The sequence below is a fragment of the Pelodiscus sinensis genome, chromosome 8 (assembly GCF_049634645.1).
Source record: "Pelodiscus sinensis isolate JC-2024 chromosome 8, ASM4963464v1, whole genome shotgun sequence".
Taxonomy (NCBI): domain Eukaryota; kingdom Metazoa; phylum Chordata; order Testudines; family Trionychidae; genus Pelodiscus; species Pelodiscus sinensis.
Window position 1 is genome coordinate 29,975,019 of NC_134718.1, and position 25,750 is coordinate 30,000,768.

At 45.8% G+C, this 25,750-nt stretch overlaps 1 protein-coding gene across 1 annotated transcript in view; it reads left to right on the forward strand.

Moving 5' to 3' along the window:
* Positions 1–24,003, forward strand: part of LOC102446209 (prosaposin-like) — a 41,657-nt gene extending 17,654 nt beyond the window's left edge. The window contains exons 2-14 of the mRNA XM_006121497.4: positions 2,658–2,791; positions 3,679–3,753; positions 5,757–5,882; positions 6,643–6,837; positions 9,465–9,596; positions 10,726–10,782; positions 13,063–13,179; positions 14,888–14,983; positions 15,315–15,498; positions 15,740–15,909; positions 19,054–19,134; positions 20,147–20,251; positions 21,830–24,003. Of these exons, the coding sequence (XP_006121559.2) occupies positions 2,658–2,791; positions 3,679–3,753; positions 5,757–5,882; positions 6,643–6,837; positions 9,465–9,596; positions 10,726–10,782; positions 13,063–13,179; positions 14,888–14,983; positions 15,315–15,498; positions 15,740–15,909; positions 19,054–19,134; positions 20,147–20,251; positions 21,830–21,865 (1,508 nt within the window). The 3' untranslated portion in view covers positions 21,866–24,003. The remainder of the gene's footprint in view (positions 1–2,657; positions 2,792–3,678; positions 3,754–5,756; positions 5,883–6,642; positions 6,838–9,464; positions 9,597–10,725; positions 10,783–13,062; positions 13,180–14,887; positions 14,984–15,314; positions 15,499–15,739; positions 15,910–19,053; positions 19,135–20,146; positions 20,252–21,829) is intronic.
* Positions 24,004–25,750: the final 1,747 nt, after the last annotated feature.

A 25,750-nucleotide genomic window follows, 5' to 3' on the forward strand; every position in this document is an offset into this window, starting at 1 on the left:
GTCAATAGCTCTTATCCTCTTCACTTTGTGCAAGGAAGTTGTGGTGTGGACCAAACCCTGGTAATTGGGCTCTAGCATATATTTGAATCAAGTGGAATTTTCTCCGTGACTTCTCGTTACTGTTGTATTTAACATGGAATTTGCTATGTGCCAGTCCCATGCTGGCTTTAGCAAACCTCATTTTGTATGTTTTGGATTTATTTCCTGTTCTTAGTCACAACACAGTTAAAGTTGTAATATTAAGAAGGCCAAGGAAAACAAGATGTGACTAAGAGGAGGAACAAGCTAACCTGAATAGTTCATTTGACAATTATTTATAATAATACTACAGAAGAGACAAGAGGCAGGATGGGAGGAGCTTTCTGTCCTCCCAGCACTTCCTCTTCTTGCAGTATGGGAGAGTCTGAGAACCACAGTAACAAACATGGTGAAATTCTCTAAATTCTACTGCAACTTCTGACTTTCCAGTTCTTATTCGTTGCCTGTAGCAGGAGCCTTCTAGATCAAAGACTATGCTACTTATTAAAGCTCAACTGTTGAGCACTTACATTGTTCTATGTGCAAATTTCACGCAATTAAACTACACTAAAAAGGATATTTTTAAGGTTGGAAAGACCATCACATAAATCAGGAATTGTCAGATTTGTGGCTGCCTACAGAACATTAGTTCTGCCCTCTTGTGTATATACCTTATGAGAGAATCTTCATGATCATATAATATTTATCTATAGAACCTCTGCTTCATTCTATGCCCAGGATCGAAAGTGCTCAGAATGAGGCAGTTGTTCATTGAATGAGGATAAAAGAATATATGTTACTTACCGGTTACTTACCAGTGCCAACCTGTGTGCACTAAATATGTAATTACTGTTGTCTTCATGGACTTTTCTGTATTGCTTGATCATCATTGTATATTAATGCTTCACAAGCATCAATGGCTTTATCTTCATAACACTCCTGAGAGATAGGGGTTATTGTTCCCATTATATAATTTGATCTGAGATACAGTGAGATTAAGGCTAAAATTTGCACAACGGGATGCAGTGATGTCTTCTGTGTTTGCAGAATGTCTAAATCAATCACTCTAAGAAGGTGATTTTCTGGAAGCTTAAAGATGACAATTTACATAAATTGTTCATGGTTTCTCTGTTGATCCTTATCTGAAACTTCCAGCACATGTGCTTCTTCCACACTCCTGACCTGCTTCCCGTTGCATCTTGGCTGCAAAAAGCTGCTAATGTTCTGTCCTCGAGCTGGCTGCAAAAATTTCCCATCTGTCCCCAACAAGTTCTATAATACAGTTATAGATTGTTACTACAACAGTGTCTAGAGAGCATGAAGTCTGCTAGATGGTTTAACAAATGAACAACTCCGCGACCATCGCCTGGATCACATTATTCATGTAATTCATTGAAAAAATTATTTTAATGTGAAACTTGAATAGCATTTCTAATCTGCTGCAACAGTGTTTGGGATCCAGAAATCCTACTACAGCATTTTGAACACACTTTTGGTGTTTGCTGAAGAATGAATATTAATGCAATCTTAATGAGAAGCCTTGTGTGGCTAACCTATTAAGGTGCTAATCATGGGTGAGAGGTGGTGGGCTTTTAACTAGGAGGGAAAGTAAGTGGGTTTGAGGCAAAGTGAATTTTCCTTAGCCAATTGGACTTAGAGGTAAATATTCTGTGTACAGGGGAAACATCTGAAGGCAAGTGCCCAAGTTAGTATCTTATACAATGACAAAATTCCTCACACTGCAGTTCAGATGTTATCCTCATGCAATGTACATGCTTCATCCTGAAATGAATTAGCCTGCATTGGTTTTATTCCTCTTCCCCCATGAGAAAATCATACCCCCCTCAGAAAAATAGGAGGGAAATGTCCCAGAGATTACTCTACTACTGAGCCAGCTGGCTTTTAGCTCAGAGGGTAGAGGCTCCTATACTCTGCTTCCAAGGTCCCAGGTTCAAATCCACCTCATGGCAAGTGGGGGCTTGTCTGGGATCTCAGCTGGGTCTCTGAAGCTCAGGATGTGCTTCCTTGCTTCCTCACCGAGGGGAAGTACGTAACCCACACACCTAGTGTGGTTACTGAATAATGCAAGCAATACTCTACTACTAGTACTCTATTTAGCTAGTTCAGTGCTGAAACGCATACCAGGCAGGAATGCTAGCCCTTTGGTAGCAGTGAAAAGACTCTAATACTTTCCTTTTCAAGGCATACTTTGTGTGAAGGCAGGGGGACTGAGATCTACTGGAGGAACTTTGGACTAAAGTTTCTGGAATCCTTTTCCTAAAGTTCATCTATTTTATCTCCTTGATTCTTCCACATTCTTTTGGGCTGTTACATGGTTTTTAGCATACTAGAATCAGGGGTTTCTTCTGTGCTGGAGGTATAATTTAATTTGTTAATTGCAGAAGGAAACAAATCAGGGTTTGGGGGGTTATCAGGACCTAGAAAGCCTGGGGCAGCCTATACAATAAATACTGAAATAACCTGAAATCTTAGGCAGCAGTGCAGGTTAAAATGTAATATAGATGTCTTAGAATGGGGCATATGGGCAAGGCCTCCATATGGAACAATATGGGGTAACTTTTCTTCAAAGGTTGAATCCCCTTCATTTTGAAAATTGACTTTTTTTCTCTCATTGGCAGCTGCGGCGAGCCCACTCTCATGGCAGAAAGAGTGCTCGGAGGGTCCTGAGAACTGGTGTAAGGATTTTCAAGCTGCTTTGCAATGTGGGGCTGTGGAACACTGTTGGCAGACTGTTTGGAACAAGCTTCCTGGGGTGAGTGTGTAGTCCCACTGAACCACTTCTTATTGTCTATCCTAGCCCTTATATTTCCACATGCAGCTCCCTCTAAAGTTAGGTCCTACTTAAAGGAATGAGACTTCTGAATTGTGCTTCTCTGTGATTTTGTCCTCTAAAATGTTTGTATTACATCTTTCTTTGATACCAAGAGGATCCATGCACTGTGTGAACGAATGAAAGGGACAGACGGATTGGCTGACATCTCTATTTCAGTCCCTTTCTGCATGGATCATTCCTTTCTATGACAGGCTATCATTAGTCCAATAGACAACCCTTTTTTTTAGGTTTACAGGGATGAACGTTTAGCTCTTGCACCTGCCAGAAAAAATGCATTATTCCAGAGATCACATTAAGCCATTGTAAAACTTACGCTAGAAGATTTGCAGGCCTTCCAATAAAAACCAAAGGCTTATAAGCATGTAGAGATGCCTATACATTTTCCCAAGAATTCCCATGGATGGAACTTTTCTGTAGAAACTGAAGCTAAATGTTGGACTAGCCTAGATCTCTTTAACTGCACAATTGCTGTGTGCTGGAAACTTGCCCTCGCCAATAAAACGTATTGGGTTTCTGTGTACATAATCATTGAGAATCTCATTCTCAGTTGCCCCATCCTTACATTTGAGTCAGGAACAGGGTGGAGGGAAGGGGAACAGGAGGTCCTTTGGCAGCACCACACAGCTGAGCCCAGGATCAGGTTTTTAGGAGCTGGGAGAGCAGAGGTTGAAACTGGAGCCTATGTGGAAGCTGGCTGTTGGCTTCCTCCTTCATTACATGATGCAGAGACAAGAAAGGGAAAAGCAATTTTACGTTCTAATATGTGGATCCCTCTCAAGTAATGTTTTCTCTTTTCTCTTTCCTAGAAAAGCGTCCCTTGCTTAGCATGTAAAATGGCGGTGTCAGTGGTTGGGAAGATCTTGCAGGACAATCGTACAGATGTAAGTAGCTTAAAGAACCCAGCAGCTTTCCTGGCTTTGGGCACTAGATGCCTTTGCAACTATCGTGGTGACCCAGGGAGGAGCAAGGAAGGGGAAGAACATCATGACTAGCTTTTGTTACCTAAGTTTCACACAGAGAGGTAAAGGAAAGCAACCATAAGAGCCTCTGTCTGGTGGGGAATCAGAATGTTCACAAAACCTGAAAATGACCTGGTGGTTGGAAGTAGCTTAACACTATTATTCTCTACCTGCGAGTCAGGGATTTCCATGCAGATATTGGTTGAGAATCTCCTCTGCATTTAGGACTCTCTACACTGTGCTGCCTCGGGTTACACTGCAGTAGAAAAGTGCCTAAGAAGGGAATGAAACAAAAGCCAGGACTATGCAGCACTTTAAAGACTTAAGATGGTTTATTAGGTGATGAGAAGCTCATCACCTAATAAACCATCTTGTTAGTCTTTAAAGTGCTGCATAGTCTGGTCTTGCTGAAACAAAAGACAGGACTAACACGGCTACATCTCTATTACTATTCTAAGAAGGGAATGGGTATAAGGGAGGGTACGTCTAGACTGCGGGGGGGTTTCAGGATACTGGAGATATCCTGAAAAAACTTTGCCGTGTCCAGGTAACATGTTTGCTCTTCTGCTTTTTTTGCGCAAGAGCAGACATGCTCTTTAGGAAGCCCTGCCTTCCTCGTTCCATGAGGAAGAAGGGCTCTTCTGAAAGAAGGTTTTTTCCTGAAATTTGGCCCAGTGTAGACGGGCCAAATTTTGGAAAAGCCTCTTTCAGGGAAAAAAGAAAAGCAGAAATGGGTATGCAAAGTGTGGGGTGCATTTTGCGAACCTTTTTCCAAAAAAAAGTTATAGCCTAGACATAGCCTGAGAATCCTAGCACACATGGAGACATTGGGCTTCAGCATCTCTAGCAAATGGGTCCCTTTCCCTCTCCCCTGGGTAGACTCATGGCTGTTTATCTCTGATATGCCCCAACTTTCTACAGAACACTCTGTCACTTGGCGCTGTGTGCGCTTTCTTCCCCTGCCCCTCCTGGAGCAGTCATTTAGCTGTAGTTAGCTGGTGGGTGCCATGCTGTCTGTGAAGACGCTACAAAGATCTGTGATGTGATGTGGCAAGGGAATTCTGGAGCAGCTACGCAGCACCCCCCCACCCCCTTCTTTCCCTTTGGTGCAAGCACCTTTCCATCTGGTCAGAAGCAATCCAGCCATGTAGTCAGGTTTTTTTAAGCCTCCTTTCTTTTCTCTAGTTAGAATTTGTGTGTGTGTGAAACAGAAAAGATAGTGGATCTCCCTTATAAGCTAGAGTGCTTTAAAGCCTTTTATGAAGCCTATAAACCTATAAGAATTCTTTCTCACAGTGACAGGTCTTGCAGAAAATCTGCCTCTTGTATTACAGGGTAGTAGGTGCCAGCATTGGCATCCTTTCACCTCTCAGAAGATCTGGCATTGCCTTTTTTAAATTTGGGGATGGAAAAATAAATATTTTATCCACCCATATTGCGTTCTGCTAAAAAGCTGCCTTTCCCTAGTGTGGAGCTTCAGGATTTCTCTTACTATAGAGAACTTTTTTCTGGGTGTCTGGCTGGTGAGTCTTGCCCACATGCTCAGGGTTCAGCTGATCGCCATATTTGGGGTCGGGAAGGAATTTTCCTCCAGGGAAGATTGGCTGAGGTCCTGAAGGTTTTTTGCCTTCCTCTGTAGCATGGGGCACGGATCACTTGCTGGAGTATTCTCTGTATCTTAGGGTCCTCAAACCATCATTTGAGGACTTCAATATCTGAGAGAGAGGTGAGAGGATTATTCCAGGAGTGGGTGGGTGAGATTCTGTGGCCTGCGTTGTGCATGAGGTCAGACTAGATGATCATAATGGTCCCTTTTGCCCAGACTTTTCATAGTCTCTCTTGTGAATGTGGAAGGGTTACACATGTTTTTGTCACTGTGCACGTGAACTCAACCCATAACTCTCCTCTCTCCTCTTGTCTCCTAGGAAAAGATCCATGCTTTCTTGGATAAGATATGCCAGTGCCTGCCTTACCAGGACTGGTCACTGAAGTGCAAGAAGATGGTGGATACTAGCTTGATAATGATCATAGAGATGAGCAAACAAATATTGGTAATTGATTAGGGGGAAAACAATGGCACATATTTATGATGTAAAATTAGCAGGCTGAATTGCTGCATCTTTGTCCCTTTAGGACAATAATACATAGAATGTGGTAATAAGCTTCTGAAAGAGCATTATAAGCAGGTTCCAATCCAATACACTAAATTCTGTAATAACCCCCCAGAACTATAGATAGCCAATCAACAAATACTTCACTTATCTGCCAAGATTTGAATTCAGGGTCCTAATTGACTTACAGCAACTGATAACACCATTAAAACCTAAGTTACTTTTCCAGTGTCTCCAATGTTTATTTCTGCACACAATTTGATGCTGCACCACCCTTTTTCCATTTTATGATATTTAACATTTCATCTCCATTAATTTCTAAAGCACTTAGATTGGCAGGCTGCATGTATTTTTGTTGTCACTTCTATACATATAGATAGAAGAAAGTTAGTGGGTCTGTATGGGACTGCACCAGGATTACAGTGAAACAATGGAACAGGTTCCAGCGCATGGAAGTGGAGAGTGTGGATTGCAAATAAATCTTTCAGCTCTGTAAACAATTTCCTTGCTGGTTATCTTAGCAACTCTTGCATTGTTCACTTACACTTTGCTTCTCTGAGGAGCACTAAGTAGTAGGGATGGCTGCTGCTGCTTTTTTTATTTGTACCCTTCTTTTCCCCAAGCTGCAAGGCTAACTTTGAGTAGGATGGATTGTGGATATCAACAGAACAATGACTTGGCCTTCCTTTGTTCTCTTTAGTCCAACCCTGATGTTGTGTGCCGGGCCATCTCCTTGTGCAAATCCATAGAGAATCATGAGGATGCTCCGAAGCGTCAGAATCCACTGCAGTCCAATGAGATACCTGTGATGGACTTCCCTGAAATGGTGTCTCCCTTCCTTGCTAATGTCCCTCTTCTCCTTTACCCCCAAGACAAGACCCAGCAAGAGACCTGGGTGAGGATGCAATATGGACAAATTGGTTTCTCACTCTATCAGCTGCTGTGTTCTGTTTCAGTGTCACAGTGCGTCTCAGTAACTCATGCCAAACTAATGTCACTTGGGAGCACAAACTCACAGCTTTACAATGTGAGAGAGCAGGTTCCAAGTTGCCAGTTGGACTTGGGGATGTTTGGGCCAATTCCCAAGCAGCTGTTCATTGTCATAGCCCCACTGAAGGCAATGGAGCTGCACTGACGGACAGGGGCTGCAATTCTGTTACAATTCTGGTTTAGAATGAGCAGCAGTCCTTTGAATGAATGGGGTCTCTTCCCTTGTGGTGGCCAGCAGGAGAGTATATGAGAGTCTCCACAAACAGACTTTTAAATACCCATCAGTGGGTATCTAAAAATAAATCAATGACAAAGGTGGTTTCAATAATAGAGAAAATTAACATTTCTGGTCATACGATAATTTGGATCGTTTCTGAATTTCTTATCTTAACTACAAGAATTATCTAGGAATCTGATCAAGCTAAATGTATAGGCATGGAAACCAGGGGTGCAGGAGGTGCTGGCGCTCCACCAGGTTTTAGTTGGGGCTCTGCAGCTGGCCTGGCACCTGGAGGCCCAACTAACTCCCTGCTGCCCGATCCTGACTCCCCCCCAAATCCTGACTGCTGTGTAGCTGAGTGTCCAGGGTCCCTGCTACCACATGGCCTGGCACCCAGGGTCCCAGCTGCCAACTCATAGTGCATAATTAGAGCCCTGCAAACCCGCAGGTATCCAATTTATATCTGCAGCTCTCTGCAACCGTGGAGGTGGATGAGGCTATCTGCTGCATTTTTGTATCTAGAACCCTGCAAATCAGTAGATATCTGTGACTCATTTTTGTGGGTTCAGGTATGGATATGTATACAGATTTTGTATCCATGCAGGGCTCTATGTATAATTACATTGTAGCTTTTACTAGCTCTTTTGTACTGTACATATTAAAAGATTTGATTATATTCGCTGAAGGATTATGATAATTTGCACCATCTAAAATGATAGTATCTAGGCAAGTACAGTAAACTTCCGATAATCCGGGACCTTTAGGACCCAGGGGGTGCCGGATTATCAGATATGCCGGACTATCAGAAGGGAGGGCTATGAGGGGTCTGGAGTGGAGTGGGAGGGGATGCCACCCCAGACCCCTCATAGCCCCCCCTTACGATAGTCCGGCTCTGCCCCAGGCGTCCCTGATTCAGCTGCTGCTGGTCAGTTTCAGCAGCAGCTGAATCGGGGATGCCTGCAATAGAGCAGCTGGGGTGCTGCCGGGTTGGTCCCGCAGCGCCGAGGGGCGGCGCTACGGCACCAACCCAGCAGCACTTCAGCTGCTCTTGGGGACGCCTGGGACAGAGCAGCTGGGGTACTGCCCGGTTGGTCCCATAGCGCTGCCCCTCGGGGCTGCGGGACCAACCTGGCAGCACCCCAGCTGCTCTTGGGGACGCCTGGGGCAGAGCAGCTGGAGTGCTGCTGGGTTGGTCCCGCAGCGCCGTCCTTTGGCGCTGCAGGACCTACCCGGCAGGACCCCAGCTGCTCTGCCCCAGGGGTCCCCGATTCAGCCACTGCTGAAACAGATCAGCGGCTGATTCCAGGAAGCCCAGGGCAGAGCAGCTGGGGTCCTGCCGGTTGGTCCTTCAGCGCTGAGGGGCGGCGCTACGAGACCAACCCCACAGCACCCCAGCTGCTCTGCCCCGGGCTTCCTGGAATCAGCCGCTGATCTGTTTCAGCAGCGGCTGAATCGGGGACCCCTGGGGCAGAGCAGCTGGGGTCCTGCTGGGTTGGTCCCGCAGCGCCGTCCTTTGGCACTGCGGGACCAACCCGGCAGCACTCCAGCTGCTCTGCCCCAGGCGTCCCCAAGAGCAGCTGGAGTGCTGCCGGGTTGGTCCCGCAGCCCCGAGGGGCAGCGCTACGAGACCAACCCGGCAGCACCCCAGCTGCTCTGCTCCCAGCTTCCCCGATTCAGCTGCTGGTCAGTTTCAGCAGCAGCTGAATGGGGGAAGCCTGTCCGGCTGCCCCAGCACTTCCTGGTTCCTGATGGTGCCGGACCATCAGGAGTCCCAGAGCATTGGATGCCGGACTAATGGAGTTTTACTGTACTAATTCTCCGTGCTCCCACTGGGGTGAGGGGCAAGGTAGAAAATGTGTGAAAGAGATTCCGCCCTGTGCACAACAATTCCAGATGGATATCAGGGCTCAGCTGGCATGCCCCGTAAGTGCCCAAGGAAAGCAACAGTGGGATTTAAATAGGAGGAGAGGCAAGCCTGGGAAGAGTGTGTGTCTCCTTGTCTTCTCAAGGGGCTGTTCCCTGGAGAGAAATATGCAAGCCCAAGAGTGGAGGGTAGGAATGCTGAGTGTTAATGCACTTGCATGGCCTCACTCTGTTTCCTGGTCAAACGACTGAACCACTCTGCCTTGGTTTCTTCACTTTTGAGATGGGCTAATACTCACCCCTTGTAGCACTGCAAAGATTAGCTATGTTAGAAAGGGTGCTGAAGACAAACCTGCCATGAGTGCTTCTTTGGTTACTATGAGGACATGACAGCACCACGCTTCTATGGCCACGTGTTGATTTTTGCCTCTTCCCTTATCTTTGGTCAGGAGAGAAGACCCTTGTGTCAAGATTGTGTTCAGCTGGTCACTGATGTTCAGAAAGAAGTGAGAACCACCAAGTCCTTGGTTGCTACCGCCGAGCAGCTGTGTGAACACCTGGGATCTAGCTTGGCTGAGGGGGTAACAGAATTTTGATTTTTTACCAAGATAATTGAACTGCCTCTAGTTGTGGCCAGGGAGAACTGAACAGCCCTTTGTGTGGCAGGGGCCATACGTGCTCTGCTCTGGAGTCTTTTTTCAGAGTCTGTTGCTGCTCTTTTCCTGGTCTTTCATGTGCACAGAATGTTTGTGGCTGTATCTGTCCTTAATGAAAATGCTGATGTGTCTCCAATGAAAGTCCATATGGCCTCTACCGTCTCGTTCTTCAAATCCTTCCTCCATCTACTTCTGCTCTGATCCTGACAAGAAGTTAACCCACTAACATTAGCTAGACTGAGAGTGAACTGAGGAGAGGCAAAATTGATTGGGTTTTGAAGAAACTGTCTATACGGTGACTGTGTTATCCCTTTGCACCATCCTGCCTACTTGCTTATTTTCATAGATTGGGTCTCTCTGGGGTAGAGGTTGTGGTTTTTTTGTGTGAGGAGACTGCCTAGCACATTTCAAGTGCTACTGAAATACAAAGATATAATAATACTTTTGATAGGGTAGGTACGCAATTTGATTTTATTTATTGTTCCAACTTCTCAAACACAAGGCTTTGGGTTCTAAATGGTTAGGGCCGGAATCAAGAGCATCTGGGGAAGCTAGTGTCCAGCTCCTTTGGTAAGAGGTCAACATTGTTAGTACTGGTCACTTGATTCCCTTAGGTTCATAATGATTGTAGACAGAGTTTTTTCTTCCTTCTCCCTTCCTACTCTTAAAATATAATTGCTGTAAAAGGGAAGCATCCATAATTCTGGACACATGTCAGAGGGGAGGGACAATTAATTCCAGAGTCAGGTGAGGTAATTCTAGGGAGCCTTTAAAAAGTTAGGCCCCAAAATTACATTATTTTCAGAACGCCAGCACTTCACTTCTGATCTCCCCCACACCCCATGACTGTATCTCTGTTACACCTTTGATAAGGTTTGAAGATAACACATAGACTAATTCAGATTCAAAAGGCTCAGGTCAGGCTAGCTTCTGTGGCAACCATCGTTTTCAATTTTCCAACTCTGCTGCAATCACCTTCTTGATGCAGCAGTAACAAGTGGCATGTGGCACGAGTGCTTTGTTGGTACTTACTAGATGTCTGTCTCTCCCACAGTGCAAGAGCTATGTTCATAAATATTCAGAGTTTGCGATCCAGATGGCGATGCACATGGTAAGCTGACTACAATGTAAAAAGCCTCTTTAGATCTTTTTCTATTCCTGGTGCTGGTTCCTCATCAGAACTTGTTCTGGCAAAAGTTACCTTACGGCCTTTTAACCTTCGGAATGAACCTTGTGGTATTGTTCAGTGGTTAATGTTCTATGGATCCTTTTAGCCATGAACAAATACTAGTGGATTTTGGTTTTGCCACTGTCTCATTTCTAGGTAACTCTGTCACTCTGGATGCAGAGGGGTCTGTGTTGTCAGAGTTGCATCTAATGTGGCTTCTAAATTTTCCCACTCTGTAGACTTCCTCTCCTATATTTTATACTTTCAGCTTCTAGGCAAACAGAATCTTTCATGTATGCACCTGAGTAGGTCCCTCCCAGTGGAACAAATGGAGCATCTGTTGCACATCCCCAAAAAACTTCACACCTCCGGGGGCACTAAGGCAACTGAAAATTTGACTGGAGTGGTGTGGGTTGGATTGAGAGCTATGGAGAAGAGTAGAGAAAAATGTAATGGCCATGGTGGTGAGGCCCTGATGTTGGCTGTAAAAATTGTTGTTAGAGTAGCACTTTGCACTTATGTAGCACTTTTCATTCAAGATCTCAAAGCACTCTAGAAAGGGGGCCAAGTAGTACTATGCTCATTGTAGAGTAGGGGAAACTGAGGCACATTGACTTGCCCGGTGTCACTCTGAGTCAGTGAGGAACAGAAGGCAGGGTTGACTTTTAATGCCAGTTCTGATAGATAGCAATGCTGCCTTTAAACCTAAAGAATTATTTTTAAAGAAGAATAATTCAGATGATAAATTTACTTGAACCTAACCCTATTCAAATTCAAAGGGCTGTTATGGGCTCCTGTTTGGGATGTGTTCTTTCATTGTCATTTGGGGCTGTGGAGACATTTTGTAGAATAATAAGAACATTATTAGCCCATCATAAGATGGGATTTTCAGGTCTTCTCTCCTGAGCGCTCTTGCTCTGTGCCTGTCTGTCTGTGTGTGTCTCCTCCTACTGCCTACCCCCTCTCTCTCAGCTCTCCTCCACCTCCTGCCTCTCTCTCCATCTCTTTCTTTCTCTTCTCCCCCTCCTGCCTGTCTGTCCCCTTCTCCTTCCCCTTCCCTCCCGCCCGCCGTGGCACTTGGCTGAGTGCTGCTTGCTCAGCCAGGCTACTGCAAGGGAGGGGGGTGGGGCAGTGACGTACACAGCCAGGGGGTGGGGCCGTGTACGTCACCACCCTCCCTTTTCCTCCACCATGGGGAAGCCCAAACAGCCCCTTGCGCTGCTGGCTCTCCCAGCGGCCCGGCTGAGGGGCGCAGCACTCAGCTGAGTGCCACAGCGGGAGGGGAAGGAGGGCAGTGATGTACATCAATGAGTATCAGTCATGGTTCCTGCTCTCAGTACCAGGTGTCAGTTAAGATTTCAGCCTAATGGTGATGAGGCCACCTGAGATGTAGATATGAAGTCCTTCCTGTGATGGAGATGAGGATATATGGGTATCTCGCTGCTGGCTCTGGTTATTTCCTTGCTTTAATTCTGATCTCAAGAAGAGCCCGGAGTTTTTAGTTGATTTGAAATTTTCCAACTTTTTTGTTTTTGGGGTGGGGGTGGGGATTTTTTGTTTTGTTTTGTTTGGGTGGGAAGGGATGAAAAGTGCTGTTTTGCTGAAGCTGTTCCACTTTCATTTTTTTAGGGACAATTATTTGAAATCAAAGGTGATTTTTTGATTTGTTTGGTGTTGATGTTTTGTTTCATTTGGTGTTTGAAAGCTCTGATTGGTTCTACTCTATGGTAACCTTTGAGGGTCAGAGCAATAACATGAGGGCTGTGTCTACACTGCACCCCTTTTCCGGAAAAGGGATGCAGATGAGACAAGTTGGAATTGCAAATGCAGCGGGGATTTACATTTTCCCTGCTGCAGTTGCAGGAACATGGTTGCTGCTTTTGTCCGGCTCGGGGCTTTGTCGGAAAAAAGCGCCAGTCTAGACGGGGATCTTTTGGAAAATAAAGCCTTTTCCGAAAGGTCCCTTATTCCTGATTTTAAGCGTGAGAGTCTGTCAGTTTATCCTGATAGTATATGACAAAGGAAATCTGATCACACTATTGGCCTGGTAACCTATCTTCAACCACCATTCCCTCCAAGAATGTTTGGAAAAAACTACACTTGCAGCTGCATTGCAACTGTCATAACACACTGGGTTGTCTATTCCCTCATTGGCCAGTTCTTTATAGAGCCGATATAACTGGATAGAGCCTGTAATTACTTCATTCATATCTCTCCCTCTAGCACCCAAAGGATATTTGTGGCAGAGTTGGATTCTGTCCTTCCCTGAAATCTGAGCCCTTTCAGGATCTGGTACCAGCCAAAGTGATGCCTGCATTCAATACAAAGGAGCCAGCTCAGGTACAATGAGTCTTTCAGTGCCCTCTGCTGCTTTGCTGCAGTAAGAGGAAGGCTTGTTTATTACCATCTGGAGCTGGAGGAAGGGTCAAAGTCAGGCAATACTGCAGTGCACGTAGAAGTCTGACTTTGCCTCTGGCATAAAGTACAGATTTCCTCACTGTTCCTCATTGCAAAACTGCTTCACTTCATAGAGGTGGCATGAAATGCAGCATGGAAGTAGGGCCTGGTCCGTATCAGAACAGATTAAAACTTTCACATTTAAAAAAAATTGATATTTGTTTTGCCAAAAAGTTTTCACTTAACCTTTCCCCAAGCCTCTTTCTCCAGCTCCAGTCATGCCATCACTCTCAGTTGCTTATAACTTGGTTTGTGATAAATAATTCTACAAACATCATCAGATGAACTAGTCCTTATTGAGAGCTAATCTCCGGCAAAGTTGAAGTTTGGCATTGTCAAACTCTTATGTTTAAATGTCCAGTGATCACATGCACATACCTCAGACCAGCATATGCTTTCAAATCCTGGAAAAATAGGGCTGCAAGGATGCTAGAGAAATCCTTTGGTCCAACCCCATGTGCTGAGACAGGGTCAAAAAACCCACCCCGGCATCCCAATGAGGTGGATTCTTTAACCTCCCTTGGAAAACTATTTCACTACTTAACTTTCTACCTATATTGCAATACTGTATTTTCCGGCGTATAGGGCGACTGAGCGTATAAGACGACCCCCTAATTTTTTAATTAAAAGATAGGGTTTCATCTTATACCCCAGCGCCCCTCCGCCTCCTTTGCTCCTGGTGTCCCTGGTCTGCTGGAGACGGTCCCCAGCAGACCAGAGGCACCGGGAGCAAAGCCGCAGCAGCTTTGCAAAGCCTCGGGGGAAGCCGGCGGCGGGGCATCCCAGGCGCGCCTGGGATGTATACCCGGCGTACAAGACGACCCCCGATTTTTGGGGGATGTTTTTTAACATCAAAAGTCATCTTGTACGCCGGAATATACGGTAGTTTTCCCTAATACCTGACCCCAATCTTCCTTGCTGCCGATTAAGCCCATTACTACGTGTCCTGATTTCAGTGCACATGGTGAACAATTGATAAGTCCTCTTTGTAACAGCCCATGACGTAGTAGAAGGCTGTTATCAGGTACCTCCATCTGATAACTTTAATTTTCTCTAAATGAGATATATAGGTTTTTAACCTTTCCTCAGAGGCCAGGTTTTCTAAAGCTTTTATCATTTTGGTCATACTCCTCTGCGTTCTCACCAACTTGTCCGCATCTTTCCTAAGCTGTGGTGCCCACAGTGAAACAATTTCCTCCCATGTCTTACACACTCCTGTTACCACATCCGAGCATGCTATTAGCCCTTTCAACTACTGCGTCACGTCACTGACTCGTTCACTTTGTGAGCCGCTCATATCCCCAGATCCAACTGCCCAATTGGTCCCCATTTTGAAGTTGTACCTTTGATTTTTTTCCCCCCTTCTATCTGTATTATTCAATACAGACAAGTGCAAAGTTTCATCCTGCTGTCAGATCAGTTCTCCAGTTTATCATTTGAGACTTCAGTGCAAAAGCAGTGTCTGTCAGATCACTGGGAAAAACACTGCATGGAATATAATAGGGATGAAAGCAAGAGGGAGCTCTAGAAATGACTCCCCACCCATATGGCTTTGTTTTATATGAGTGTTCTGTTGTGCTTTAATAAATAGGAACACCAGGAACCAGAAAACAACACTCCCCTGTGCAGTATATGTGAGATTGCAGTAAAGGCAGCAGAGCGCATGCTGGAGAACAACAAGACAGAGGTATGTGGCCTGCTGCTGATATAGGGGTGTAAGAGAGCTGGCATGTAGCCCAGACAGTAGCCTTAACTGTGCCCTGTATTCTCATTTCTGTGGGTTAGGAGTTGCTAGGGGAGACACAATTCTGTGAAGGGCTACATGCTGCTTGCAAGCTTCTCCCAAGGCTTGACGCAGGAGTGGTCTTGGCTTGTCATCTCAGTTTTCTGTGCAGCTCTTCCCTCTTGCAAAGCTTTGCTGTGCCGATTCACGCACGAATCCTAACTAGTGTGCCTCTGCTCCCTACTGCAGAGATTTATTCTCTCTCTTCCCTCCACCTGCTGCTTTTGTGTTCCAGGAGCAAATAGTCCATGAAATGGAGAAGGTCTGCTACATGCTGCCCCATGGTGTCTTAGGACAGTGTAAGGACTTCGTGGACTCTTACGGCAAGGCTGTTGTCGTCATGTTGTTGGAAGCCACTAATCCTGAAGCTATATGCATCATGCTGAAATGCTGCCCCAAGAGTAGCCCTTCACACGCTGGTAAGTCCTGGGTGACTGGTATTCTGCCCAAAGCATGCTTGTTTACTTGGGAAGAGTCCCATCTATGAACACATAAGGTACTAGTGTTGTACTCATCTGAGGCCATTTGCTGAAGTTGAAGGGAGGGAGGGAGGGAGCCTTTTGCTGGTTCCTAGGTCTGGGACTAGAGCACAGGAAGCTGCTGAGAACTCTCTCTGTAATGTGGCCTGTCTAACACGCTAATGCTCTGTGTGTCTGCTAGAGAGAAGAGCTCTGGAGCAGTTACCAGCAAACCCTGGCGAGTTCTGTGATGTGTGTCAGATTGTTGTAACTTACATCGACAATGAGCTGGATCAGAATGAGACAAGGGCTCAAATTGGAAAGATGCTCGAGAAGGGCTGTCACTTTCTGCCACAACCCTTGATAGAAAAGGTAACTGCAAGTAGCTATTGTGGGTTGGCGGGTCGGATGCCCCCATCCATCTGGATAACATTGGAACGGCTCTCAAACTTTCCAGAGCCCTTTCAAGAGCCTCATTTGTCTTGTGTACCCTCACATTTCCTCAAACTTAAAAACTGCTCACAAAATCAGGCATGAAAATACAAAGGTGTCTCAGCCCACTGTTTATTGAAAAAGTGTTTCCTTTCTTATTTTTACCATATAGTTATAAAATAAATGACTTGGAATATAAATATTGTACTTGCATTTCAGTGCATAGTATGCAGAATGGTATAAACAGTCATTGTCTGTATGAAATTTTCCTTTGCACAGACATGACCTAATGTTTTTTATGTAGTTTGTTCTAAAACTAGACAAGTATCTAGATGGGTTGATGTACTTTCTGAAAGATCTCAGTATACCCCCAGGGATATGTGCACCCCTGGTTGAGAGCCACTCTTGCACCCTGTTCCCAGTGACTGTGGCCTGTCTGCTGCTCCCTCCCTAATGCTTTATACCTATAATTTTAGATTATCTATTCTAAAATCCATCTGGGAACAAATTCACAAGAACTGAGGCTAGGCATTAATGTCTGAGTCTTCGCAGTGGCTTCTGTGCTTGAAATAGCTGATTGCCTCCATCTCCAGCAGATTATATTTGGAGAATCAAAAAAAGGTTCATGGACTGGTGATTCTGCTTTGAAACTGGCCACAGTGCAGCTGGGATTCTGGAATGTGACTTAGGTCTAAATCCTGCTGGGATTTCTCTCCTTTTACTCAGCATCAGCTACTGTTCCTTTTTGACCAAAAATAAATGGTATGTGTACAGAGCACGCTGGTCTACTGCAGGTCAGAAGGCAGCCCTTGGCCCTGGATCTGTGGCAGCAGGCAGCCTGCTTCGTAATCAGAATTTGTGAGTAATATAGAATGGACAAATGTGTAAAGCCACCTAGTTCAGTATCTTAGCAGAGAGAGGTGCCTCCCGTTCTAACTCGGATGTACGTCGTCACGCCAATGAAATCTATCCTATATTGGACTTGAACAGCTCAGATACAGTACAATGACCATAGTCGGAGTGGTGTGCATGGAGACATTTCAAATCCTTCTCTTGAGGGTAAAAGGAGCTGGTACTTGTCCCATTCTGAGCTATCAGTAGTCTGAAAAGCCACTGTTAGGTAGCAATGCAAGTTTGTGTATTCTTTTGCATTCTGCTGTCTGGGTAAAAGCTGTCACGGCTGCCGTCTTGATGCCACACTGTTACATGGAAGGGGAAAGTTTACACCAGAACTAAGACCATTTGGTTGTGTCTATACTATGGCACTGCTGCTGAGAGTCACTGAAGGTATGTCTACACAGCAAAGTTATTTAGAAATAACAGCCATTATTTCTAAATAATTTTACTAGCATCTACACAGCCAAACTGCTATTTTGAAATTAATTCAAAATAGCAGAGCGCTTATTTCGAATTTGGTAAACCTCATTCCACGAGGAATAAGGCTAAATTTGAAATAGCTATTTCGAAATAAGTGCTGTGTAGACACTTATTTCGAAATAGGTGACCTCCAGCCTTCCCAGGGTGCCCTAGTGGCCACACCAGCCTCAACCAAGAACACTCCTCTCCCTCCCCGGAGCCCTTAAAGGGGTAGACTCTGGCCCCAGTGCCTGTGCCGGCTCCAAGCCTGCCAGCCCAGGGCCAGCAGTCATTGCCCCTGACCCAGTGGCCCTAAAACATGAGCCAGCAAGCCACTGGCAGCCAGCCCTCCACCACTCCCCAGGAGCAGTCTGCCAGCTCCCAGGAGCATGCCAGGGCCCGGAGAAGGTGGGCACCTTCCTGGTCCAGGGCAGAGATCAGGGTGGACCTTATTCAGTTTTGTGGGGGATGCCCCCAACGTCCATGATCTCCGAACTAGATGGAGGAATGCGGCCGTCTATGGCAGGATAGCTGCCAGTCTGGCCATCAAAGGCAACATGCGAACCCAGGAGCAGGTTTGCATGAAAATCAAGTTGGTCTGGCAAGACTCCCAACCCTGAGCTTCCCCTCCACCTTCTTCCCCCTTCCAGCTCCCTCTTCCCAGGTTCCCCCCTCCCTTTCCTCCTCTCTCCCACCTCCTTTCTCCAGTCTCACCAGTTATATCCCCCCCCTCCCAGTTTTGTTAAATAAAGAGAGTGAGTTTGTGTTCATGAAAATAAGTGTATTTTATTTTACATCAGGAAGGGGGGTTAGGGAGGGGTAAGTGGAAGGATGTGAGGGAGGAATGAGACACAAGCCCCTAGTGGGACAAACCAGGGAGGCTCCTAGTGCTCCTCAGGGTGGAAGCTCTCCCGCAGGGCCTCCTGGATACTGACAGCCCCCCGATGGACCTCCTGGATGGCAGCCTGCAGAAAGTGCTGTCAGACTCGCAGCAATGTGTCCAAGTGCCCAGGGGCAGCTCTGGCTTCATATTACAGAGTGCTGTGGTGTCCCAAGTGAGGGCAACCAGAGACAAAATGCTTTGCTATCCCTCATTTAGTTAGGCAAGCAGGGAAACCTGAGAACCGGCTGTCTGGGGGCAGGTCCCTTTAAGCACAGGCCTCAGAAAGCCTCAGGCAGCAGCCACACAAAGTAATTCCTGACCTGATGCCCTGTTGGACCTGGTTCCGGGCAGCCTTAAATGCGATTCAGTATCCACTCAGTGTGGACGCGCTATTTTGAAATAGCAAAACACTATTTAGAAATTCATTTTGTGTGTAGACACGTTATTTTGAAATAAGATATTTTGAAATAATGCGGCAGTGTAGACATACCCTGACACGTTCATAGCATGTGAGTGCAGGGCTGACATCTGGCTGGCTCCTGCACAGGAATGCAAGTCTTTGTGCTTCAACATAAGGTCATAGAAGTGTCCCTCTTCCTTCCCTTTTCCTATCTGCCTCACTGCATGCAGAGAGTGATAGTTGTACAATGTGGTGATGCCCTGCACGTTTCTAAAGCTCTGAATTATTCTCCCTAAGTGTCTCCTTTCTAATCTCAGTGGAAACTTTGCTTTCTCTCTAAAGCACAAGATAATTTGGCATTCCCTGTTTGAATCAGGGCACTTTGTCTTTGTCTCGTGATGGTCCAGCAGAGTGTTCAGTCTCATGTCCTCTCTTCTTGTTGCAGTGTGATGAGGTTGTGCTGGAGTATGAACCGCAAGCCCTGCTACTCCTGGAACGCATAATGGAACCGTCTTTTGTGTGCACTGTAAGTAGTCCCTCTGCCACATGCGGTGGGGGAAATACACTATCAGTGTAGCTGTCTAATTGCATGGTCTCGTGAAAGGACAGTTGTTCACTGACTATTGGCTTTTGGCCGGGAAAAAGAGAGAGGTTTATAGTATTTACCTTTTGCAAAGACTAATCGTTCTTCTCCCTGCCCCATGATTCAAATGCAGGAAATGTAGCTGTCATGTAACACAGTGGCTGTGTCTAGACTACATGCCTCTGTCGGCAGAGGCATGTAGATTAGACACATAGGCAAAGGCAAATGAAGCCGCGATTTAAATGGTCGCGGCTTCATTTACATTTACATGGCTGCCGCGCTGAGCCGACAAACAGCTGATCAGCTGTTTGTCGGCTCGTGCGCTAGTCTGGACGCTCCCCTGTCGACATCAAAGCCCTTTGTCGGCAGCCCCGTTATTCCTCGTGGAATGAGGTTTACCGGGGCTGCCGACAAAGGGCTTTGATGTCGACAGGGGGACCGTCCAGACTAGCGCGCGAGCCGACAAACAGCTGATCAGCTGTTTGTCGGCTCAGCGCGGCAGCCATGTAAATGTAAATGAAGCCGCGATCATTTAAATCGCGGCTTCATTTGCCTTTGCCAAAAAAACAAATCTACATGCCTCTGCCGACAGAGGCATGTAGTTTAGACGTACCCAGTGTGAGGTGCATGGCCCTGCTTCGAATGGGATCAACCAATGGGATTAACAAATCTGCAGCTCACACAGAGACTGAAATTATCTAGAGTCTAAAATTCAGAATCCTCTCAATGGGCTTCTCACAAGAATGTTTGTTCAGCTACCGACCAAACTGTCTCTAGCGCTCCCAGCACAGCCTTTGCTTTGTCTACACACTCCGACACCCCATTGGAAATGGTCATTGCAGTGCAGGCTCTGAGGCCCTGGATCACAGGGGAGGAAGTGAGACCGCTGAATGCCAGTGGTTAAACAGGGAGGGGTAGCTGCACCTTTCATTCTCTTGCTTCTTTTGCTGCACAGAAAATAGGAGCTTGTCAGTCGTCCGAAGATCTCTTGGGTGAGGATCCATGTGTGTGGGGTCCAAGCTACTGGTGTAAGAACATGGAGACTGCAGCTCAATGCAATGTAAGTCACCAGAGGCTCCCTCAGAGGGGAGCTCTGAGGTACCGTTAAACTAATGGGCAACAAACTTTAAAAATTTACTTTAAAAATATTAAACCCAGTTCTTTTTTCCACTTCCACTGGTGTGAAGGAGTAACTCTATTGAATGAAGTGGATCACTGTGATGTGGGTATAAATGAGAGGAGAATCAGGCCATGTCTGTGAGAGAGAAGCACAAAGACCCGGCCCCCAGTTGTTGGGAAAGGGAGGTTTACCTATGAGAATAGAGGCTCTTCCGCCTCTAAAACCTGATGATTCATTGATGCAGTTTTGAACAGCTGATTCTGAGCTGAGAGACTCAGAAGCTGTAATTGGCCTACTACTGAATGCTTTTAATCCCTTAGGTGTCAGGAATCTGAGATTATTTTGGAGAAATCCACCAATGTTAATAGGGAGGAGTTAAATGGGAAATTTGATGATAGGACTAAAATTACAGCCTAAAGGAATGAGATCATCTGGAAAGGAGGTTGGTCACATCCAAGAAGTTAGTTTTGCCCACATCTGGCGTGGTCATTTCCTCTAATACTTGAACTCTCACCAGTCCCAAAAGACAATTCATAGTAAAAAGCCTGTGACAATGGTCTGGCTCTGTCCAGGAAAAAACAAGTGTGGAGCTTTTGTGGAGACCATGTTTTTGCCCTGCCCCCAACTGGGGCTGGGGGTACTGGATGAGAGCGCAAGGCAAGCTAATGCTGCACATCCATGAACCACTTTTCTTTCCTGGCTAGGTAGATAGTCTCTTAGTCTTGTATAATCGAGTCTCCCTGCTCTTTTCCCATGCTCCAGCCATGTACTGGATGGCTGTTTCATACTGATGCTGATAAATTTTAGCAGCGCTTCCTGTAGACACTCCACTGACTCATTAATGACAGCAAAAAGGGGTAACCAAGCAGCGTAAGCACTTTAGTGGCTGTTGTCCTATAGTACAGAGGGGTGAGCTGTATAAAGCAGAAGTTTAGGTTGGGAATACACAGTATCCAGCTTCACTTCTGTTAATGTTTAACTGAAAGTATGGGAGTGGCCTTCATTTCCCACTCCTGGACCCCTTTGTCAATAGTTCAGACTCCCTCTTTAAGGTATAAATGGAGCCTTAACTTGTATGGTTCTGTCCTTCCAGCCATGGAGGACTAGCTGTACCTTTCGGAGTCAATAGAGACCATCCACATAGGAGCTAGTTGTTAACAGATGAGAGAGACTCGGGTACCATGGTGACAAGGCAGTGCAATAATCCAGGCAGGCTGACGAGATGTGAGTTGCTTCCTATGGGGAGAGTCAGTTCTCCTTAGACTGTGGCAATGACACGGCAGAATTACAACAGTCCTGGTTTGATGTATAATTTACTTCCTTTGTCCCCGTCTTTGCTGGTGAAGCTTCTCATACAGTGCTAATTAGGACCACTAAAGAAGAGGAGCACTGAGTATCTGTTTGCCCTGAAATCCTGAATGGTGCTCCAAGCTGTTCATGCACATTGACGCTGGCTATAGTATAACGTGACAACACAGGCCTATTTCACATACATCTCTCTCTCTCTCTCTCTCCTAGGCTGTTGAGCACTGCAAACACCATTTATGGTCTTAGAAGAAACCTTTCCAGCTGAAAATGTTTGCCATGGTTTTGATTAAGCCTCCTGGAATTTGTTTGGGTAGGGATGGGTGAGATGTTGAGGCTGGGTCAAGAACAGTCTCTCCTCTCCCTTCTGATGGTCCTGTGCCTTCTGCTTTGTGTGTAGTGCTGCTGCCATTTAGGGAGCTCCTCTGTACTGCTGACTCCACAAAAGCCTTTAAACAGTACCATTTTGTGTGCGTTTGGTGCGGGGCGGGGGGAAGGAGGGTGAGGTGTTGGGTAGGGTTGTGTGGGGTTTGTTCCTTTGTGAATTAATAGCCCAATGTCTAATTAAAAAAAAAAACCAGGACAGGTGGACCCAACTGAAATTCTGTGGTTGGCTGGTGTTGCGTTTACTGCAATGTTCTTGAGTGGAGCCCTGTGTGAATACAAAATTAGTATCTGCAGAAATGAGCCACGGATATCAACAATAACATCTGTGGATGTGGGTATAAAGTGGATAGTCACAGATTTGCAGGGTCTAGATACAAAATAAAAATGAGCCACAGATATCCGCCTCTACATCGGTGGATGTGGATACTCAGATATAAAGTGGATATTTGTAGATTTGTAGGGCTCTATTCTTGAGCACTCTGCCCTTACTTGGTGAAAGACAGTTAGGCTACATCTAGACTGGCATGATTTTCCGCAAATGCTTTTAACGGAAACGTTTTCCATTAAAAACATTTGCAGAAAAGAGCGTCTAGAGTGGCATGGATGCTTTTCCGCAAAAGCACTTTGCCATTTTTGCGATTGGGGCTTTTTTGCGCAAAACAAATCTGAGCTGTCTACACTGGCCCTGTTGCGCAAAAGCTTTTGCACATTGACTTTTGCCCAAATGGCAGCAGCATAGTATTTCCACAAGAAGCACTGATTTCAGACAATAGGAAGTCAGTGTTTTTGTGGAAATTCAAGCGTCCAGTGTAGACAGTTGGCAAGTTTTTCCGCAAAAGCACTTGCTTTTGCGGAAAAACTTGCCAGTCTAAACACAGCCTTAAGGCTTAGCTTTTTAAAGCAGCCTGAGGGAATTAGGAATTGCAAGTGAATATGGCCTCCAAATCTCAATCCCTTGGGTTTATTTAAACATCCCACCCTAAATACTACTGACCTGTAAGTGAAAAGTTAAACTGCCCTTTTGAAATGGTTCGCCTCTAATTTAGAGAAGGAAAGCTGGAGGTTTGAGTCCACCTGCGACTGGAAATAAGTGTTGAGACAGATCCTCATCTGTAAATTGGCATAGCTCAACTTGAAGTCAGTGGAGTGATGTTGATTTACACCAGCTGAGGATCTGTTCCTAAGTTGCCTTGTCATTGTAGCAGAGAAAAGGGCAATCTTAAAGGCACAGCATGTGTGGCAGAGCTGTCAGGCGCTGTCTTGTTGTGCACATGGTCATGGTGGTTTGGGGTACTTCTTGGTAGACATCTTAGGAAAGTAACTGATTAAATTTAACTGTAATTCTTACATTTCATTACTTTCTCTGGTGGTACAGCCTCCATATGGGGGGGGGGGGTGGTAAGTTGAAGGAGGTACAAAGCCATGATGCATAGCTTTTCTGTTGGAATTAGTACAGGATCTGAAAGTGCTTCATTTTCACAAGGCACAGAAAGACACAAAGCAGCAGCAGGTTTTCACTCCGTGTGATGAAAGTTTGTGTAGTGGCTACTGAAGGAACTGCCTTATATGGATATTTTAACTTGTACATCAGTGGGAGAGCATCCAGCTCCCCTTAGCTGTAGCATCTCTCCCCTGGCATTATTAGCTGCATGACACTTCTTCTGGTAATGCAGCCTGATGTCTAACTAGAGCCAAGCCCTATTCCTGGTCTGGCTGAAGTGGGTTTTTTAAATGTTCCTTTTCCTTGTGAGGAATGATTGGCATAATAAACTTCTGGGCTAGGATGCTCCTTCAAGTCATTCAGATCTTCTTATGGAAAGTTCAGTAAAAATACCTGTATAGAGAGGAGCCATTTTATCTCCACAGGCAGAATCCCTGATCTTCCCGTCTCCCTTGCTGTGGATGTGGAGGGGAGACATGCAGCTGTTTTCAGTAAAACGTGGTCTTAATGGTGCATGCAAACTTCTGTAATTAAGAATAAAGACATCCTGTAAACCTGACATCTTCGTGCTTTCTCCTTTTGTACACAATAGTTCTTAAAACCTCTTACTGGCTTTCATGAGCTGGTGATCCAGTCCTTGTACATCCTTCTGCTGTGAGTCCTGCTTATTGACTGAATTTAGAAAAAGGTCAAATTGAGCCCCAAACTCCTAAAGGTAGAATGTGTTATGCACGTGGTTTGAATACGAAGGGCCTATTTTCTGCTGTTGAGCTGCGAATCTGCATGAATGCAGGGTAACACTGATGCCAGGATGTTGTTTGGAAAAGGAGAGATTATTGAATACATACCCTTGGCTAGCTATTCAGGGAAGAATTTTTTCTAACTTGATTAGAGATCAAAGCTAACTTTAACTGGCTAGTTCACCGGGGCTAGTGCTTTCAAGTCAGACACTGTTTTTCAACTTTCTAGAAAAACTGTTTCCTACAGAAAGCTCAGTTGAATAGAAGTGATGGAATCTGGTCAATTAGGAAACAAAAACCGCAGAACTAATTGCTGTCCATCTTTGCAGACACTGTCCTGGCCAAGCAATGCCCATACATGCGCTGTTGGGAAGTGACCTGGATAGACAAATTACCCCGGGGAATGCGAGTTTGAGCTGGAAAAAAAGGACCAGCAACCTCATCTTGTATCAAAATGAAATGACATTTCTTTAAAACACTGTTTCACACGTATCTCTCAGCTGTCAGGTTAAACAAGGGGTCTCAGAGTCTCTGCCTGGAGCAATCGCACAATCTGGCCTGGGAGTCCTGGTGCGGTGGGCGTGACTGTTGCTGTTCCCCAAACCGCTCTCTTCCAACACCTTGTCCTCTCACCCCCATGGCACCCAGCCCCTGAGGATGCAGCTTTGGGGATCACTGAGGGGGCCTGGTGCAGTGTGCAGCAGTGGTCAGACCCCCTAACACTCCCTGTGGTGGCAGGTGCTCTGGGGAAGCGAAGTGGAGAGTGGGTGCCTGCTGAGTGCACCCTGTTTCCCTGCAGGAAGTGCAGGGGGCCTGGCTGCTGCTGCGCTGTGCCTGCCCCTGGTGATCCCAGAGGCTGAGCCCTCAGGGGATGGGGTACCAGAGGAGCAGCATGTCGGCAGGGAGAGGTGGGGTTTGGGGAATGGTAATGGACGTTACCTGGCCCTTCGGGACTCCTGGGCTAGTCTGTGCAATTGCTCTGGGCAGGGATGGCCCGTGGGTTGGGAGTTTGAGATCCCTGGGTTAAACACACAAACTGAATGGGGAAAATGTTGGTAAAAAGATTTTTGTGGACATGTTCGGTCATTAGAGCGCGATGGCGATTTGTACCCAAACACTATAAATTGCTGGAAATTTGTTACCAGATGACCCTTTGGAGATACTCCTAGTTTTTCCTAGAGAACATGGTCACTCACATGAATTCATTTCTCAGCGGGTGGTAGCCTGTTGGTGGTTGGTAACCTCTCATTGGAAAAAAGAAAACTAATCCATCCACCCATAGAGAAATGGTTAGAAATATGGACGATTGGTGCTATGGAACATGAGTAGCATGAGGGACAGAGGACAACTAGATACATCGGTATCTAGTTACCTTTTAGTCAGTACTCAAAATACATTCACCTACAAAAACACCAGCACTGCTCAGTTTCTTTGAATATCAACATTTGATTGCTGTGTCTAGTTTATTAATCAGGTTTCATTGTCTTGCACAAGAAGGCCTCTGTTCCGACAGTTTACTGTAAATTTACTTGAGCAAGAACATACATGCAGTGTAGACGCTCTGCA